The following is a 19137-nucleotide window of genomic DNA, read 5'->3' as shown; positions in this document are numbered from 1 at the left end:
ACTATTTTTCTATTACTATTTAATTATTTATGGTGCAACTGTAACGAAAACGAATTTCCCCCGGATCAATAAAGTATGACTATGACTATCAATTTTGAGGCTATGCACTCTCATTCTGGATTACCCACCCCATCCCCCCCACCGCCAGAGGAAATATCCTCTCCACATCCACCTTATCTAGTCCTTTCAACATTAGATAGGTTTCAACAAGATCCCCCCGCATTCTTCTAAATTCCAGTGAGTACAGACCCAAAGCTGCCAAACGCTCCTCATACGTCAACACCTTCATCCTCGCCAGAATTCTACAACGCTTGCTTGCAGCTTCTTTCGGTCCTGTGCAGTACCCCCAGTCCCCCCTCCCATACCAGACAGTGATGCCCCCTGTCAGAATGTAGCCCTCCGCCTATCTCCGTTTCAACGGCAAACTTTGCCGCAAGTTCATCAATTCCATTATCCAGATCATTGACAAACAATGTGAAAAGTAGCGGTCCCAATACTGACCCCTGAGGAACATCACTAGTCACCGGCAGCGAACCAGTAAAGACCCCCTTAATTCCCCTTCGCTGCGTCCTGCCTGTCGGCCTCCATCCATGCCAGTATCTTTCCAGTATCGCCATTGGACTTTTATCTTATTAAGCAGCCCGAGCAGGGACGGAGGGGTCTTGGTGATAGTAGCGAGATACCAGGTGAGAACAGCAAAGCCGATGTCCCCTTTGTTGCGCGCGGTTTTTCTTCCCCTATCCCAGACTGGAAGAGGCCTGAACTTGGTGCAAACCTGGGTAAGACCTTCCAGAAAGAATATAAGGAAGCATTGAGAAGGACTAGCTCATCTGACTCGGAGGCAGTGGGGGTTGTGCCGCGGGTCCTAGAATAATTTAGTGAGTCATGTGATGGGAGTCGGAATTTGATCCGACTGGCAGCGAGAGTGGCTAACAGCTATTAACGGGAGGGGAGGGATCTGAGAGAGGAGTGGTAGGGTAGAGAGAGAGAGAGGGGGAGGACACACACACACAGAAACAGATCGAGTGGAGAGAAAGAGAAAGAAAGCAAGCCAGAACACTTGAAGTGTTCTGGCTCTCCAACATCCGCTATCCCCCGTGACCGCTTGGTCGGTATCTCCCTGCCACTGTGCCATCAAAGAGGGAGAGAGAAGAAGCTTCTGCACCCCCCCCCCCCCAGTGCTGTGCAAGGGAGAGGAGAAATGTTCTGCGTTGGCAAGGTAACCCAGCATGTGAACCGCTCACACTTGGCAAGAAGCGAAGGCGCTGGTATCGGGTTCTCTCTCCGCTGCCTGTCCCCGCTTTGCGCTCGCCTTGACTCCCCGGCTGCTTCTCCGGCGCCTGTTGCTAGATCTTCTCGCTGTTGTCAGAGCCAGCAACAAGCGAGAGATCAGGAAAAGCGGGTACCGGGAGACGAGAGGCCTCGACCTATTATGCCCGGGTTGAATTCTTTCAAAGAATCGTGTGTGTATGTGAGCGAGAGAAGGAGGGTTAGTTCTGCAATGGGGAGTGGTTGTATGTGTGAGAGATAAAGAGAGAGAATAGTTCTGTGTGGAGGTGGTGTGTGTGAGGGAGAGAAAGACAGAAGGGGGCTGGGGTGGCTGAAATGTCCGTGAAGGGGAGGAGGGGTGGCGAGAAGGAGAGATCATATGGTGCTGTGACGCTTGCTGAAGTTTTTTTTAATATGTCAACATCTGGTAGTAGTTAACTTTTCCGCTCAATCGTCCGCTCTTTAACTTTTCTTTTCCTTTTGCGCCGAAGTCCGAAGTTCTGACGGATTGTTCCTGTCGCTGCCGTGTAACGGGTTTCCACACAACACAGCAGGCCCTTCGGCCCACCGTGTCTGTACCGACCGTGATGCCAATCCAAACTAATCCCATCTGCCCATGATCCATAACCTTCCATTCCTTGTCTGTTCGTGTACCCGTTCTAAATGCTCTTTACGTTCTTATTGTACCTGCTTTCACTATTTCAGCAGGCGCCAACAATTCTGTGTATAAAAAAATGCCTTGTAAACCGGCTTTAAACTTTTCCCCGCTCTCCTTAAACAAATGACCTCCATTACTTGACATTTCCACCCTGAGAAAAAAAGATTCTGCCTACCCTATCTGCACCTCATAATTTTAGCTTCATTGAACTACACGCCTAAACTGTGGAACTGAACACCTAAAACTATAAGGGATGCACTCATTTGACACTTAAACGCCAGCTCAAAACCTATTTATTTAACCACGCTTTTAACTAACATTTTTTGGTCTTTTATTTTCATGTTTATGTTTATTGTTGCCTTTTATTTTCATGTTTGTACTTTTATCCCATTATAAAGCACCTTGAGCTACATAATTGGTATGAAAAGTGCTCAATAAATAAAATTATTATTATTATTTTGACTTCTATTGGCTGGTCCCTCAACCATGGACACCCTAAAGAAATCATTCCAACTTTGTCCAGCTTCTCCCTGGAGTGAATACTGTCCAATCCAGGCAACAAACCTGTTCACTTAGAGTATTATGTCCCATTCTGTTTGCTTCATAAGAACAATGTGGAAGCTTTAGAGAGGGTGCAGAGGAGGTTTACCGGGATGCTGCTTGATTTGGAGAGCATCTCTTATGAGGATAGTCAAGGAAACAAGGGGTCTTCTCTTTGGTGCAAAGGAGGATGAGAGGTGACTTGATAAATGTGCGCAAGATGATAAGTATAGATCAAGTGGACAGTCGGAGACTCTTTCCCAGGTTAATACAAGGGGGCATAATTTTAAGGTGTTTGGAGGAAAATATAGAGTCAGAGGCAGGTTTTTTTGCACAGAGAGTGGTAGATGTGCCAGGGTGCTGGTAGAGGCAGATACATTAGGAACATCTTTAGATAAACACATGGATGAAAGAATAAAGGAGGGCTATTTGGGAAGGAAGTGTTAGGTTGATCTTGGAGTAGGCTAAAAGGTTGACACAACTTCGTGCACTAAAGGGCCCATACCATGCTATACTGTTCTATGTTCTTTGAACCAAAACCTACTTAGTGCCTCAGGACTTGCGTCACTTGGTTCTGGAACAGTTACAACCCCTCAACCATTAGACTCTTGAGCCAGAGAGGATCATTTCATTCAACCTCACCTGCCCCATCACTGAAATGTCCCTACAACCTAGGGTCTCACTTTCAAGTCCTCTCCATCTCTTGTTCTCAATACTTTATTGTTTATTTATTTATAATTACTATTTCTTTCTTTTTGGATTTGCAGTTTGTTGTCGGTTGCACATTGGTTATCCACCCTGTTGGGTGTGGTCTTTCATTGATTCTTCCAAAGTTTTGGGATTTACTGAGTACGCCTGCAAGAAAATGAATCTTAGGGTTGTACATGGTGACATATATGTATCTCGATAATAAATTTACTTTGAACTGTTAGAACTTTGATTTCCAGCATCTGCAGAATCTCTTGTGTTTGTCACAGTAGTGTACAAGGTGAAGCTGAAAGGTGTGTATCACGGATGTGTGGCAGTGGACTGCCAGCTCAGCAGAGTGTGCATTGTGAGACTTGCCTTAAACTAACAAGCCTCTCTCTCAGTTTCGTGCCTATTTGCACAACAGGCAATCATAAGGGGGCCATCCAGACTGTGTGATGTTCCGAGACAAGGTTTGGCTGGCCCACCCTTAACCATTGTTCAAGGGAGCGAGTAAAGAAGGTCATGCTGTGTGTTATCCGGAGGAGAAAATTTTCCTTTCCCACCAAGGTTGATAAAATGCAACAGTGTTCAAAGTCAATTTGTTATCAAAGTACACATATATATAATTAAGCAATAAATATTGAGAACATGAGATAGGGAGTCCCTAAAAATGAGTCCCTAGATTGTGGGCTACTGCTAATGCCCCACCTCCCCCTTGTACCCCATCCGTTATTTATTTATATACACACCTTCTTTCCTTCACTCTCCTTTTTCTCCCTCTGTCCCTCTGACTATACCCCTTGCCCATCCTCTGGGTTTTCCCCCCCCCCTCCCCCTTTTCCTTCTCCCTGGGCCTCCTGCCCCCTGATCCTCTCATATCCCCTTTGCCAATCACCTGTCCAGCTCTTGGCTCCATCCCTCCCCCTCCTGTCTTCTCCTATCATTTTGGATCTCCCCCTCCCCCTCCCCCTCCCACTTTCAAATCTCTTACTAGCTCTTCCTTCAGTTAGTCCTGACGAAGGGTCTCGGCCCAAAACGTCGACTGTACCTCTTCCTAGAGATGCTGCCTGGCCTGCTGCATTCACCAGCAACTTTGATGTGTGTTGCTTGAATTTCCAGCATCTGCAGAATTCCTCGTGTTTACCCTAGATTGTGGGAACAGTTCAGTGTTGGGGTAAGCGAAGTTATCCGCTTTGTTCATGGCCCTGATGTGGAAGGGTAGCAGCTGTTCCTGAACATGGTGGTATGGGTCCTGAGGCTTCTGTACCTCCATGATGGCAGCAGCGAGGAGAGACCATAGCTTGGATGGTGCAGGTTGTTGATTGAGGATGCTGCTTTCCTGCAACAACACTCTGTGTAGATGTACTCAATGGTGGGGAGGGCCTTACCCATAATGGACCGGGCCATATCCACTACATTTTGTAGACTTTTCCATTCAAGAATATCGGTGTTTCTATGGGAATAAATTGGTCATTTTCAGATTGATTGTTATAGTGGGGAATATTAGGTATTGATATTGGAATTGTATTTTTTATTGTCATAAGTGAAAAGTTTGTCTTACATATTGTTCATACAGATCGATCATTACGCAGTGCGTTGAGCCAGAACAAGGTAAAACGATAACAACGCAGAATAAAGTGTAGCAGCTACAGAGAAAGTGTAGTACAGGAAGACTATAAGGGGCAAGATCGAAACGATGTAGATTGGGGTGGTATGGTATAGTAGTGGTTGGCACAACACTTTACAACACCAGTGACCCGGGTTCAGTTCCTGCCCCGTCTGTAGGGAGTTTGTACGTTCTCCTGCTGACCGTGTGGGTTTTCTCTGGGTACTCTGGTTTCCTCCCACAGTCCAAAGATGTACAGTTGGTAGGTTAGTTGGTCTTTGTAAGTTGTTGTGTGATTAGGCTAGGATTAAAACGGGTTGCTGTGTGGCACAGATCCAAGGGTCAGTTGTTTCTCTGCAAGTAAATAATTTGTGAGATCAAGAGTCAATCTTATTTTCACAAACACGAAGAAATCTGCAGATGCTGGAATTTCAAGCAACACACACAAAAAATGCTGGTGAATGCAGCAGGCCAGGCAGCATCTCTAGGAAGAGGTACAGTCGACGTTTCGGGCCGAGACCCTTTGTCAGGACTAACTGAAAGAAGAGCTAGTAAGAGATTTGAAAGTGGGAGGGGGAGGGGGAGATCCGAAATGATAGGAGAAGACAGGAGGGGGAGGGATGGAGCCAAAAGCTGGACAGTTGATTGGCAAAAGGGATACGAGGTTGGAGAAGGGAGGGGATCATGGGATGGAAGGCTTAGGGAGAAAGAAAGGGGGAGGGGAGAAGCCCAGAGGATGGGCAAGGAGTATAGTGAGAGGGACAGAGAGAGAAAAAGGAGAGAGAGAGAGAGAGAGAGAAAAAGTAATAATAATAAATAAATAAATAAGGGATGGGGTACGAAGGGGAGGTGGGGCATTAGCGGAAGTTGGAGAAGTCGATGTTCATGCCGTCAGGTTGGAGGCTACCCAGACCGAATATAAAGTGTTGTTCCTCCAACCTGAGTGTGGCTTCATCTTGACAGTAGAGGAGGCCGTGGATGGACATATCAGAATGGGAATGGGACGTGGAATTAAAATGTGTGGCCACTGGGAGATCCTGCTTTCTCTGGTGGACAGAGCATAGGTGTTCAGCAACCCAGTCTCCCAGTCTGCGTCAGGTCTCACCAATATATAGAAGGCCACATCGGGAGCACCGGACACAGTGTGCAAGAGGTCTGATCAGGTGCCTGATAATAATGAGCCTGAAGCTGTCCTTGATCCTGGTGGTACGTGTTCTCACGCTTTTGTATCTTCTGCCCGATGGGAGGAGTGGAGAAGAGAGAATGTCTGGGATGGGTGGGGTTTTTAATTATGTTGTCTCTGTTCCTCTGCTCTTTGCTCAAGGTGGTACAAAGATAGGCGGGAGTCGTAGGGAGCCGGTGGGGCAACAGCCAACAGGGTCTGCTAGTGCAGGGCATTAAATGAGTTTATGAGACCAGCTTGCCTTCTAAGCCTGCCCTACCTCATGGGGTGTCTCTAAAATGTGTGGGGATTTATTCAAAAGTAGAAGGGGCCTGTACAGTCCTCCACTTGCAGCAAAGCCAAGTACAGGTAATCAGGGGATGTGGTCACAAGGCAGGGCCCACCAACATCTGGCCCTTTGGCCCATCTCTCCAAAGCAGGACTGGCATACAAAAGGTGATAGAGGGTTGAATCATTCTGCAAATGGCAGTTTAAAACCTGACATTGATAGATTTTAAGGCACTGGGGGATAGGGGATGAGTAATCAGCCACAATCAGGCTTGAGTCTGCCGTGTTCCCTAAAGTAAAATATTGCGAGTGTTGGAATGGCAAAATAAAATCTGAAAATCTGGATTCCCAGCCACAGACAGTCAGCTGCTGTAGAGCCAATGTCTCAGCGAGGTGATCTTGCACTTGGATTAGAAGAGTTTGAGATTTTAACAAAAGGGAGGTAGAGAGGGCCAGCAAAAGATCAAGAGGAAGTGGACAGTGATGTGGGAAGGCAGAAAAGGGGTTAACCAAACAGAGAGTCGAAGGTGCAAGACCAGAATGGGATTGAAAACAACAGAAGGAGATCTGGATTAAATTTAAGTGGTTGCCGATTGTCAGCATCAGGTTTATTATCATTGATTCATGATGTGTAATTTGGTGTTTTATGGCAGCAGTATAGTGTGGGAATATAAAAAAAAACTATGTTACAACAAAAATAAATAAATAAATAAATAAATAAATGGTGCGGGGGGAAAAAAAAGAGGAACAGCTAGGTAGTGACACACAAAATGCTGGAAGAAATCAATAGGTCTAGCAACATCTATCAGGAGGAATAAACAGTCGAAGTTTTGGATCTAGATTCTAGACTAAGGGTTCCCAAACAGTTTCATGCCATAGCATTAGCTAAGGGTCCATGGATCCAAGGTTGGGAACCCCTGCTTTAGACCCTTCATCAGGACTATCTTGGCCCGAAACATCGACTGTTTATTCCCTTCCTTAGATGTTGCCTGACCTGCTGAGTTCCTCCAGCACTGTTGCTCTGGATTTCCAGCATCTGCAGAATCCCTTGTGTTCATATTGAGGTAGTGTTCATGGGTTCAGTAATGACTGTTTGGAAATCTGTTAGCAGAGGAGAAGAAGTTGTTCTTCAACATTCCTATAAAGTAGAAGTAGGGGTTTCTGTTTCATGTTATTGAGTTAGTGTATGTTTTCAGTATGTTCCTGGTTGACCAGGACTAGATGGAAGGCAATGGTCTGCACAACCTGTTAATAGAGTCACATTTATGCTACTTTGTATAGCAGGTTCTCAGGTGAGACTCAGAGTGAACAGGAAGTTTGTTTCTAGCCACACTCTGGTTATTTTGTAATCTGTGCTCGCAAAAGAGTATTCTTAAAAGAGGCAGCTTCTATGGAGAGGAATAAACAGTCAACGCTATGATGAAGATCCTTCATCAGGACTGGAAAGGAAGGGGGGGGTGGGGGAAGAAGCCAGATTAAAAAGGTGGGGGTAGGAGAAGGAGTGCAAGCTGGAAGGTGACAGGTTAGACCAGGTGAGGGGGAATGAAATGAGAAGCTGGGAGGTGATCGGTGGAAAAGGTGACGGGCTGGAGAAGAAGGAATCTGATAGGACAGGAGACTGGATCATGGGAGAAAAGGAAGGAGGAGCGGCACGAGGGAGAGATGATGGGCAGATGAGAGAAAAGGAAGGGGTAAGAGGGGAACCGGAAGGGTAAATTGAAAAAGAGATGGGAAGGGGGAGGAGTAATTACTAGAAGTTAAAACAACCAGTATTGGATGAAGTCACCCTCAGGTTGGAAGAGCAACACCTCATATTCTGTTTGGGTAGCGGATAACATGATGGCATGAACATTGATTTTTCTATCTTCCGGTAGTTTCTTCTCCATCCAACTTCTCTCTTTTTCAATTTTGAAGCAAAAACTTCCCTACTTTGAAGCAAAATGCGGGTGTTCCCCTCAGTATCTTGAACAATATTGATTCCTCCAGCAACACCTAGAAACAATTAACCAGCTGATTTCACTGTTTGCAAGAGCTTGCAATGTAGCTGTTAGCTCTACTTTTCTATATAGAATACTGTGCACCAGTAAAGTATGTAATTAATGTACAGAACTTGTAAAAGGCACTATGTGAACAGATTTCTTAAATGGATAGCTCGTGCAGAGCTGGACAGCACAATGGGTCAAATGCACTCCTGTAATTGATAGTTTAAGCAAATTAATTAACCATCAACACAAGATGATGGAACATTTAGAATGGATGTTGCTGTAGTGCTTTCTGCTTAATGCCAATTGGTAGCAGGGGTGGTACCCTAACGTAACAGTTACTGCATCGTTTACAGTTCCAGTGGTCACTGGTCAGGTTCAGTTTCTGCCGCTGTCTGTCAGGAGTTTGTACATTCACCCTGTGATCTCGTGGGTTTCCTCCCTCAGTCCAAAGACGTACGGGTTGGGTTAGTGAGTTGTGGGCATGCTACGCTGGCGCTAGAATCGTGGTGACACTTGTGGGCTGCCCAGTACAATCCTCACTGATTTGATTAGAAGCAAATGACGTATTTCACTGTAAGTTTCGATGTACACGTGATAAGTAAAGCTAATCTTTTGCATCTTTAGTTCCTCAGTGTCAAAAGTGCATTGGGGAGGACTGCCATTCAGGAGAAATGTGCATAAGAATCCAAAGAGGTCTTGAATGAATGATTTATACTGACCTCGAATGATTGAATATGACTTTAACACCACTATTGTCTTCATTGTAATAGCTGCTGTGCAGAACAGTGATTTGAGGAATGATTGATCACCTTAGGTGGTGATTAAAAACTCAAAAGTAGACTTCATCTTGATATTTGAGAGAAATACTCTAATCTACTATTTCAGCACAGATGTCTAATAATAATCTGCTAAAAACCCAGTACCGAGTGGTATTAATTAATAATTCTATAATTGGCATTTTGGTGGTTTATTGTAAGACCTTAAATATGGTAGGCCCTCGAGGTAGGTAAGACTGCCCTCTGCAGCTGAATGATAAACCACTGTTGCTAACTCTCTCAGGTCCATGGCAAAAAAAATAGAAGAAATTCTTCCTTGATTATTTTATTTCTCTGTATAAATGCCAGCAACTGCCAGCAGTGTACACCATGGTAGTCTACCGGTTAGCACAGCACTATTATATCACAGGACCTTGGAGTTCAGAGTTCAATTCCGGCATCGTCTCAAAGGAGTCTCTATGTGCTCCCTGTGGAATGCATGGGTTTCTCCATGTGCTTTGGTTTCTTCCCACAGTCCAAAGACATACCAGTTAGTAGGTAAATATTTCCATGGATGCTGCCTGGCTTGCTGAGTTTCTCCAGCGTTTTGTATCTAACAATAGGTTAACTTGTCATTGTAAATTGCCCCATGATTAGGCTAGGGTAAAGTCAGGGGTTGCTGGGTGGTGTGTCTTGAACAGCCAGAAGGCTTATTCCGCACTCTATTTCAATAAAATATAACTTACCAAAGCAGAGATTAAAAGGATTGTCATGTTCATGTTTAAAAAACGAGTACGGTTGTGATCTGCTTTCAGTAGAAGTGCTGGGATTGCTGTGCAGTGGATCAGAATCTTATTTTCCATCAGTTCAGCCAGTTGATGAGTGACTTGTGATTTCCAAGGCTTCCTTTTGCAAAGAGAAGGTGTGGACTTTGCAAGAAGAGATTATGTCAGGTATTTGATCAGTGCTTAACGCGAACCAAGTACTTGACAGAGTGGATACAAAATTATTTTCTCTTGGGGGGAAGGAATGAGAGGGCGTAATCTTACAGTTAAATCTTGGTTTCTCAGATATGGAGTTCACTGGACTGAAAAGGTAGCAGTTAAATGACAGCAGAAAATTGAAAGCACAAGAGATTCCAGTGGGAATCCAGAGCAACACACAAAATGCTGGAGAAACTTAGCAAATCAAGCAACATCTTTGGAGGGGAATAAATAGTCAACATTTTAGTCTGAGACTTTACTGTCAGAATCAGAATTAGAATCAGGTTTAATATTACCGGCATATGTCGTGAAATTTGTTGTCTTTGTGGCAGCAGAGCAATGCAGTACATAATAGAGGAAAAAACTGAATTACTGTACGTATATTTGTATTAAATAGTTAAATTACTTAAGTAGTACAAAAAAACAGAAATGAAGAAAAGTAGTGAGGTAGTGTTCATGGATTCAACGTCTTTTCAGATATTGTATGGCAGTGATAAAGAAGCTGTTCCTGAATTGATGAGTGTATGCCTTCAGGCTTCTGTACTTCTTTCCTGATGATAGCAATGAGAACAAGGGCATGTCCTGGGTGTTGGGGGTCCTTAATGATAGACATTGCTCCTTAAAGATATCATGGATACTACGGATGCTCGTGCCCATGATGGAGCTGACTAAGTTTACAACTCTCTGCAGCTTACTTTGATCCTGTGCAGTAGCTTTCCTCGCCACCCCCCCCAGCCTTCAAATCAGACAGTGATGCAGCCCATTAGAATGCTCTCCACAGAAGTAATGATCGATAACTTTCACTTCAAATTACACATTATGCTGTGTTTTTTTTCTTCAATCAATGACTAGACAGATCAGATGACTGCTTTATAGTAGACTCCTGTTCAAGCTATAGGCACAGTCCTGAGTTTCCAGTGGCTTGTTACCAACTTGCTCTCAGTCTGACCTCTTCCCCAATCTCTTGTACTGCTGCTCACCATAAACTTAAGGAACCTCACCTCATACTCTGACCAGGCACGCTACAACCCTCCAAGCTTAACTATTAATTCAGCTATTCCAGATAATCAGTCTGCTGATCCATTACACTTTTGCTTGGCCCATCATTTGCCCCCTTCTATAAAATGTAGAAGCAGTGGGTAACAATTGGTCGATTGTACCACACACAAAATACTGGAGGAACTTAGCAGGTCAGGCAACATCTATGGAAATAACGTGTCGGACAGAGACCCTTCTTCAGGACTGAAAGAGAAGAGGGAAGACGCCAGAATAAAAAAGTGGAGGGAAGAGATGGAGGATAGCTTGAAGATGATAGGTGAGCTAAGTGGGTGGGAAAGGTAAAGGGCTTCAGTGGAAGGAATCTGATACGGGAGAAGAGTGGATCAAAGGAGAAAGGGAGGAAGAGGGGGATGCCCAGGGAAAGTGATAGGCAGCTGAGAAGAGGTAAGAGGCTAGAGTGGGGAATAGAAGAAGAGGGGAGAAAGAAATCAATATTCATGCCATCAGGTTGGAGAATACCCAGATGATATAAGGTGTTGCTCTGCCACCCCAAGGGTGTCCTCATCATGACACACGAGGAGGTCCATTGTACCTACCCACCTTTCATTAAGCTCATGGCTAATCTTTTATTCACTTGAAGAGAACATTTTCAAAAGGCGATTCCTCAAGAAGGCGGCATCTTGAAGGACCCTCACCATTCTGGACATGACCTCTTCTCATTACTACCATCAGGGAGGAGGTTCAGAGGCCCGAAGACACACACTGAATGATCTAGGAACAGCTTCCTCTCCTCCACCATCAGATTTCTGGATGGTCCATGAACACTGCCTCACAATTTTGTTCTCTTTTTGAACTTCTTATTTACCTTTTTATATTCCTTAATTTTTTTATGTATTGCACTATACTGCTGCCACAAAACAACAAGTTCCACCACCTGTGTTATGATAATAAACCTGATTTTTACTCTGATTGCCTGGACTAACCCTCTAATTCTTGATTCTCTTAATTTCTAAAAATCTGTTGACGTCTGATCTAGAGAAACAGAGTCGTGCATCACTAAAACTGGCCCTTCAGTCCAACTCGTCCATGTTGGCTCTGTTGCCCGGTGAGCTAGTTCCACCTGTTATTTGGCTCATAGCCCTCTGAACTGAACTGAGGCCTCCATTGGTCAAGGTCAACTAGGATGTTTCGGCCTTGCTGTCTAGATACGCAAGCTTGAGTAGTGCAACATGGAGAGCAAGCTGTTGCCCGTCCAGAAAGCTCCCACTCTCCACACACCTGATGAACCCAGAGGAACAGCCGAGACCGATATGGTTTGGTACCAGCAGCATCACAGGAGTTGCCAGTCAGCATTGAACTCAACATAGGATTGCCTTTAGGACTCCAGCACCGGATTTTCCCCTCGGGGTTTACTCCCAAAGCCTTCCTAATAAGTGGATATGGCTGCAAGGCAGTGGATGTTTGAGATATTTCCTTCTCCTACATAAGCTGCCCCTTCTCCTGTCAGTAGAAATGGCTCTGTCAGGCTTAGTAACTAAGCCACATGTGAAGTTCAGGAGCTGGACTCACACGTCATTGGGAGCATTTAATAGGTAGAGTGAGCTTATCCTCATTACCACCCCATTTGTTATAATAACCGTAAGGGACCAGCCCTCTAAGCCTTTCCTATCCATGTACATATGTATCTAGATGCCTTGTAAATGTTATGTGTCCTCTTCAGCCATTACTTAAAAGGTTAGCTTTATTTGTCACATGTACTTCAAAACATAAATGAAAATGTGTGGCTTCTGTGAAATCAGATCAGTAAGGATTGTGCTGGACAGTAAGTGTGGCTGTGCTTCGCACTGACCCTAACCCGCACATCTTTGGAATATGGTGGGAGTTGAACCCCGATCTAATTGCTGGTGCTGTCATAGCGCTACACTACTGTATATTTCTGGTAGAAGCCCAAGTAAATGTATTATCAAAGTTCACACGTCACCATTTACTACCCTGCGATTCACTTTCTTGCAGGTATTTACAGTAAAATAAAGAAACACAACAGAATCCAGGAAAAAATCCATACACGAACACAAGACTGTTAAACAACTAACATGCAAAAGAAGACAAAACTGTGCAAATAAAAAAAACGAGAACATGAGTTGTAAAAGGGTTCTCAAAAGTGAGTCTGTAGGTTGTGTAACCAGTGCAGTGTTGAGGTGAATTAAGTTATTCATGTTGATTCAGGAGCCTTATAGTGTAGGGTAATAATTGTTCCTGAACCTGGTGGTGTGGGACCTAAGGTTTCTATACCTCCTGCCTGATGGTAGTAATGGGAAGAGAGAATGGCTGCATGGTAGGGTCTTTGACGATGGATGTTGCCTTTTGTGGCCCTGTTGTAGACCTGCTCACTGAATGAGCTTTCGTGATTGGTGGACTCTAAAGATGGCCATGTTCTGGGTGAAGTATTCTTCCTTTCCTGAATAATCACTGTACCTCCCTCTGTAATTGGATCCTTGACTTCCTAACCGGAAGACCACAGTCAGTGCGGATTGGTGATAACATACATCTTCGCTGATAATCAACACTGGCGCACCTCAGGGGTGTGTGCTTAGCCCACTGCTCTACTCTCTGTATACACATGACCGTGCGGCTAGGCGTAGCTCAAATACCATCTACAAATTTGCTGATGATACAACCATTGTTGGTAGAATCTCAGGTGGTGAGGAGAGGACGTACAGGAGTGAGATATGCCAACTAGTGGAGTGCTGTCGCAGCAACAACCTGGCACTCAAGGTCAGTAAGACAAAAGAGCTGATTGTGGACTTCAGGAAGGGAAAGATGAAGGAACACATACCAATCCCCATAGAGGGATCAGAAGTGGAGAGAGTGAACAGTTTCAAGTTCCTGGGTGTCAAGATCTCTGAGGATCGAACCTGGTCCTAAAACAATGATGTAGTCATAAAGAAGACAAGACAGCGGCTATACTTTATTCGGAGTTTGAAGCAATTTGGCATGTCAACAAATACACTCAGAAACTTCTATAGTTGTACCATGGAGAGCATTCTGACAGGCTGAATCACTGTCTGGTCTGGAGAGGCTACTACGCAGGACCGAAGGAAGCTGCAGAAGGTTGTAAATCTAGTCAGCTTCATCTTGGGCATTAGCCCACGAAGTACTTTATACTTTATTGTCGCTAAACAATTGATACTAGAACGTACAGTCATCACAGAAATATTTGATTCTGCAATTCCCACTTCCTGGATTACAAATATTAAATATTAAAAATAGTAAAAATTAGTAAATATTAAAAATTTAAATTATAAATCATAAATAGAAAATAGAAAAATGGAACGTAAGGTAGTGCAAAAAAACCGAGAGGCAGGTCCAGATATTTGTCCTGATATATATAAACACACACACACACCCAGGACATCTTCAGGGAGTGGTGTCTCAGAAAGGTAGCGTCCATTGTTAAGGACTTCCAGCACCCAGGACATGCCCTTTTCTCACTGTTACCATCAGGTAGGAGATACAGAAGCCTGAAGGCACACACTCAGCGATTCAGGAACAGCTTCTTCCCCTCTGCCGTCCAATTCCTAAATGGACTTTGAAGCTTTGGACACTACCTCACTTTTTTTAATATACATTATTTCTGTTTTTGCACATTTTTTAATAATATATTCAATATGTGTAATTTACTTGTTTATTTATTATTGTGTTTTGTTTTATTTACTATTACTATTTTTTTTCTGTCACTGCTGGATTATGTATTGCATTGAACTGCTGCTGCTAAGTTAACAAATTTCACGTCACATGCTGGTGATAATAAACCTGATTCTGATTCTGATAATTAACCCCTTGTCGCAATTGGAACACAACACAGGACAAGTCCTTCAGCCCACGACAATCTGGGCCTGACCAACTTTGCCAATCTAAACTCATCCCATTGGCCTGCACATTGTTTATATCCTTCCTTTCATGCCTGTTCAGGTGACTGATTAGATGTCCATTTGATGAGGCTATCGTATCAGCCCCTAGCAGCACATTTCAAGCACCTACCCCTCCATACCCCTCATGTGCTCCCTCCGACTTTAAGTGCATGTCCTCAAGTATTTCGCTTCCCTGCTCTGGAGATCTGCCAATAAGAGTTGGATTAATGGGCATTTGAAAGAAGACAGATAATAAGTAGGGGATTGGGACTGGTAGGATTGCTCTGAGAGTCAGTACCTGAGACTCACCTGATGTGCTGAATGGATCCTTGTGTGCTCAGTGGCGATATGAGAGTTCCAAAGCTTCATAGTTCTATGAGAGAAGTTTTTCAGTTGAAGTGAGCTGCCTATTGATTGATTGCTACTCTGTTACTGAGTTACCTCAGAGACACAATTTTGTCGTAAACATTCTGGGTGGGAGTTTGCCATCCCACACAGTCAACTTGTTTATCCATCCTGTTCTTGTTTTACCAACTCTGCAATCTAACCTCCAACGTTGATGCACTTAATAGATTTCATTATACAGAGATTAATTTTGTGCTAAGTAATTCCAATTGCACTTACTGCTGTGAATGTGTTTGCCCACCTCTGAAACCCAGCTTATTTTTCTGTATTTCAAGCACTTATTCCTTAACATGCTCATTAACTCAACCCTGATTCACAGATCACCCGCCCACATAAAGGGCAATTTGCAGTAGTCAGTTAAACTATAAGATATTGAAGAGAGCACTTAGGATGAATGTCAGGTTCAAGTTGAGTTGTTATTTTATCAAAGTTCAAAAAAAATTTATCAAACTACTTATTTGTTACTGTGTACTACCCTGAGAATCATTTTATTTATTTATTGAGATACAGTGTGGGATTGCCCTTCAAACTCTGAGCTGAGCTACCCAGCAATCTCGTAATTTAATCCTAGGACAATTTACAATGACCATTTGACCTACTAACCGATATGTCTTTGGACTATGGGAGGAAACCTGAGTACCTGGAGAAAATCCACACGATCACAAGGAGAACGTGCAAACTCCTTACAGGCAGCAGTGGGAATTGAACCTGGGTTGCTGGTACTGTAAAGCGTTGTGCTAACCACTATCGGGAGCCTGATGGCTGCAGAGTCATAACTCTTCCTGAATCTGGTGGTGTGGAACATAAAGCTCCTGTACCTCATTGCCCATGGCAGCGATGAGAAGAGAGCACAGCCTGGATGGTAATGGTCCTTGAGATGCAGGCTGCTTTCTTGTGTCGGTGCTCCTTGTACCTGGAGATATTCTCATCTGTGGCAAGAGCTTTGCCTGTGATGGACTGCGCTGTGAACACCACTTTTTTTTTAGAATTTTCTGTTTATGGAAACACTGTGAGTGCTTCCCTATTGAAGAACAGTGTGTAGTTGAGTATGTATGGTAGATTGCAGGACAGTAAAATTTGGCCAGTCTCCCCTATTTTGTGGAGCACTGTGGGCATTTAATCACTAATATTACGGCTGAACTGAATCAAAATCAGGTTTATTATCACTGGTGTACTGTATGTCGTGAAATTTGTTGTTTTATGGCATTGGTACAGTTCAAGGCATACAAATTGCTAGAGAATTAGTGAGGTAGTTCAGAAATCTGATGGCAGAAGGGAAAAACCTATTCCTAAAACATTGAGTGTGCTTCTTCAGGCTCCTGTACCTCCTCCCTGATTGATGGTAGTAATGAGAAAAGGGTGGTGAGGGTTGTTAATGAGGCACTGCCTTCTTGAAGCTGTCATTGATGGTGGGGATGCTTCTGCCCATACATGAACTGGCTAAGTCTACAACCCTCTGCAGTCTCGTTGAACCCTGAGCATTGGAGCCTCCATACCAGGCTGTGATGCAACCCGTCAGAATGTTCTCCACCATATATCTGTAGAAAAGAGCTAGAGTTTTCAATTGCTCCCACGGTTACTATAGCTTGTCAATATCTCTCCTTTCTGAGGAGGCTGAAGAGAACTAGACTTTGCACATGTGTGCTCATGTCGTTCTACAGAAATGCAGTAGAGTGCACCCTGACAAGCTGCATCATTGCTTGGTATGGAAACTATGATGAGTAGTCAAAACCACACCAGCCTATCTGCCGTCAAGGACATGTATACAGAATGGTGCTGGAAAAGGGCCAGTAACACCATGAAGTTCCCTCCCACCCTGCTAATCGACATTTGTCCTGCTCCCATCAGGGAGGAAGTAACATTAGATTAGATTATGAGAACACTCAGTCCTCCTTTATTGTCATTTAGAAATGCATACATGCATTAAGAAATGATACAATGTTTCTCCGGAGCAATATCACAGAAAACAGGACAAACCAAAGACTAACACTGACAGAACCACATAATTATAACATATAGTTACAGCAGTGCAAAGCAATACCATAATTTGATGAAGAACAAACCATGGGCATGGTAAATAAAGTCTCAAAAGTCCCCGAGTCGATCAACTCCCGAGTCCCCGATAGCAGGCGGCAAAAGGGAGAAACTCCCTGCCATAAACCTCCAGGCACCGTCAACTTGCCGATGCCTTGGAAGCACCCGACCACAGCCAACACTGAGTCCATCCGTCCGAAAACTTCGAGATTCCGACCAGCCTCTCTGATACAACCTTCCGAGCGCCATCCTCTGCCGAGTGCCTTCGACTTCGCCCCAGCTGCTGAAACACGCAAAGCCGAGGATTTCAGGGCCTTCAGCTCCGGAGATTCCGGTTATCACACAGTAGCAGTGGCAGCGAAGCGGGCATTTCAGAAGTTTTCCAGATGTTCCTCCGTACTCTCACATCTGTCTCCATCAAATCAGGATTGTACACGGATCCCTACTTGACAGATAACAGATATCATTCACCAGAGAGGCCACGTGCACTGCATAGCATTCACATCAGGACCACCAGACTCTAAAACAGCTAATTTCCCCAAGCAGTAAGGCTGATCAATACCTCCACCCACTAACTCCACCACAGTCATCTTATGTACAGCCTACTGTCACCTTATGAACATACAATCAATCGATGTACATAAGGTATCTTACATATTTATGTAAGGGGGTTTCGACTTTTATGTTACTGCGGAGGCTAATTAAAATGGCGTCTTTGTTATGTTAATGTGGGGAATGCGGCTTTGTTGTGTTAAATGCTGAGAGAGTTTGCGCTAGCAGCTTGTTTTGGTTTAGAGGGTGATAAGAGAATGTTATTAACCAATTGGGATAGTTGTTATGGTTTTGGTGTATTTGAAGATACTGTATGCGCAGGGTTTTGGGGCAGAAGGCGGGAGAGCAAGACAGAGGATAGACGATGTGCTGTGATGTCCACTAACGGGGTCGGACCCCGAGGAGGGCATTTGGCGGGGAGACGGAGACGGACTCGTGCGGAGCGTCTGGTCGACCACTGTTGTTGGTCCCAGGCGGCCGGTCGAGGTGGTCCGAGGAGGTCGCAGGGTGAAGAAGAAGGTCCTTGAGCTCCAACGGTTTTGTGCGCGAAGAGATTGAACTTTGATAAGTGTGGCGCCTTTTATTTTCCTTTTATATTTTATTCTCTCTTAATTATATAGTTCCAGTAATATCTATAAACTGTAAATCATTTAATTGCATCTGGTGTATCGTCTGTTATTTGGGCGGGGTGGTGTACATCACACAGCATCCACACAAACGAATTATCCAGTTTGGCGGGGCCGAGGCTGTTTCCCTAGACGACAGCGAGCCGAGCGACCCTGAGGGTGGCCGGGGGGGCTACATTGTGTGGGATTTGTCCGGGATTGAGTCTGCTGGTATGCTGTGTGGGTGCCCTGTTTAAATCTGTAATGCGTGTCTCTGTGGGTTTTTTGCTGGTGATTGCTGTATGTGTTGTGGGTGCAGTCTTTGTTCGAGTTCAGACTAGCATTGACGAGTTGGAGGTAGCACTCGGGGCTGTCCATGCGGTTGGGAGAGAGAGAGGAAAGAGTGGTCTGATTTGGAGGTAGGGTCTGCGAATAAATGTTCTAGCTCTGGCAGGCTCCGCCTGGCACTTGGGATAGTGTCCACCCCAGGAGGGACGGAGGCGTGTGAGATGTGGGCGGAGCGGATCTCTCAGTTGTCAGATGAGTGGCAGTGCTTGGTTGAGGGAGAGCGACAGGGATTGGTTGAAAGTTTGAGTAGGCGGGCTGGTGACGGTGTTAGAGCTGTCAGGTTCACTTACACCGTAGTGACAGCTGTCAGTTATTTGAAAGAGGGGGAAAGTTTTCAGTGTGTCTTC

At 44.5% G+C, this 19137-nt stretch overlaps 1 protein-coding gene across 2 annotated transcripts in view; it reads left to right on the top strand.

The window, feature by feature from the left end:
• Positions 1-992: 992 nt before the first annotated feature.
• Positions 993-19137, top strand: part of st6galnac3 (ST6 (alpha-N-acetyl-neuraminyl-2,3-beta-galactosyl-1,3)-N-acetylgalactosaminide alpha-2,6-sialyltransferase 3) — a 279773-nt gene continuing 261628 nt past the window's right edge. For both annotated transcript variants that reach the window (XM_072273355.1, XM_072273354.1), the window contains exon 1: positions 993-1219. In XM_072273355.1, coding sequence (XP_072129456.1) covers positions 1202-1219 — 18 coding nt within the window. In that variant the 5' untranslated portion in view covers positions 993-1201. The remainder of the gene's footprint in view (positions 1220-19137) is intronic.

This window comes from Mobula birostris, chromosome 12, assembly GCF_030028105.1.
Source record: "Mobula birostris isolate sMobBir1 chromosome 12, sMobBir1.hap1, whole genome shotgun sequence".
NCBI classification, from domain to species: domain Eukaryota; kingdom Metazoa; phylum Chordata; class Chondrichthyes; order Myliobatiformes; family Myliobatidae; genus Mobula; species Mobula birostris.
The sequence above is the reverse complement of the archived record's forward strand: the minus strand, read 5'-3'. Positions and strand labels throughout refer to the sequence as shown.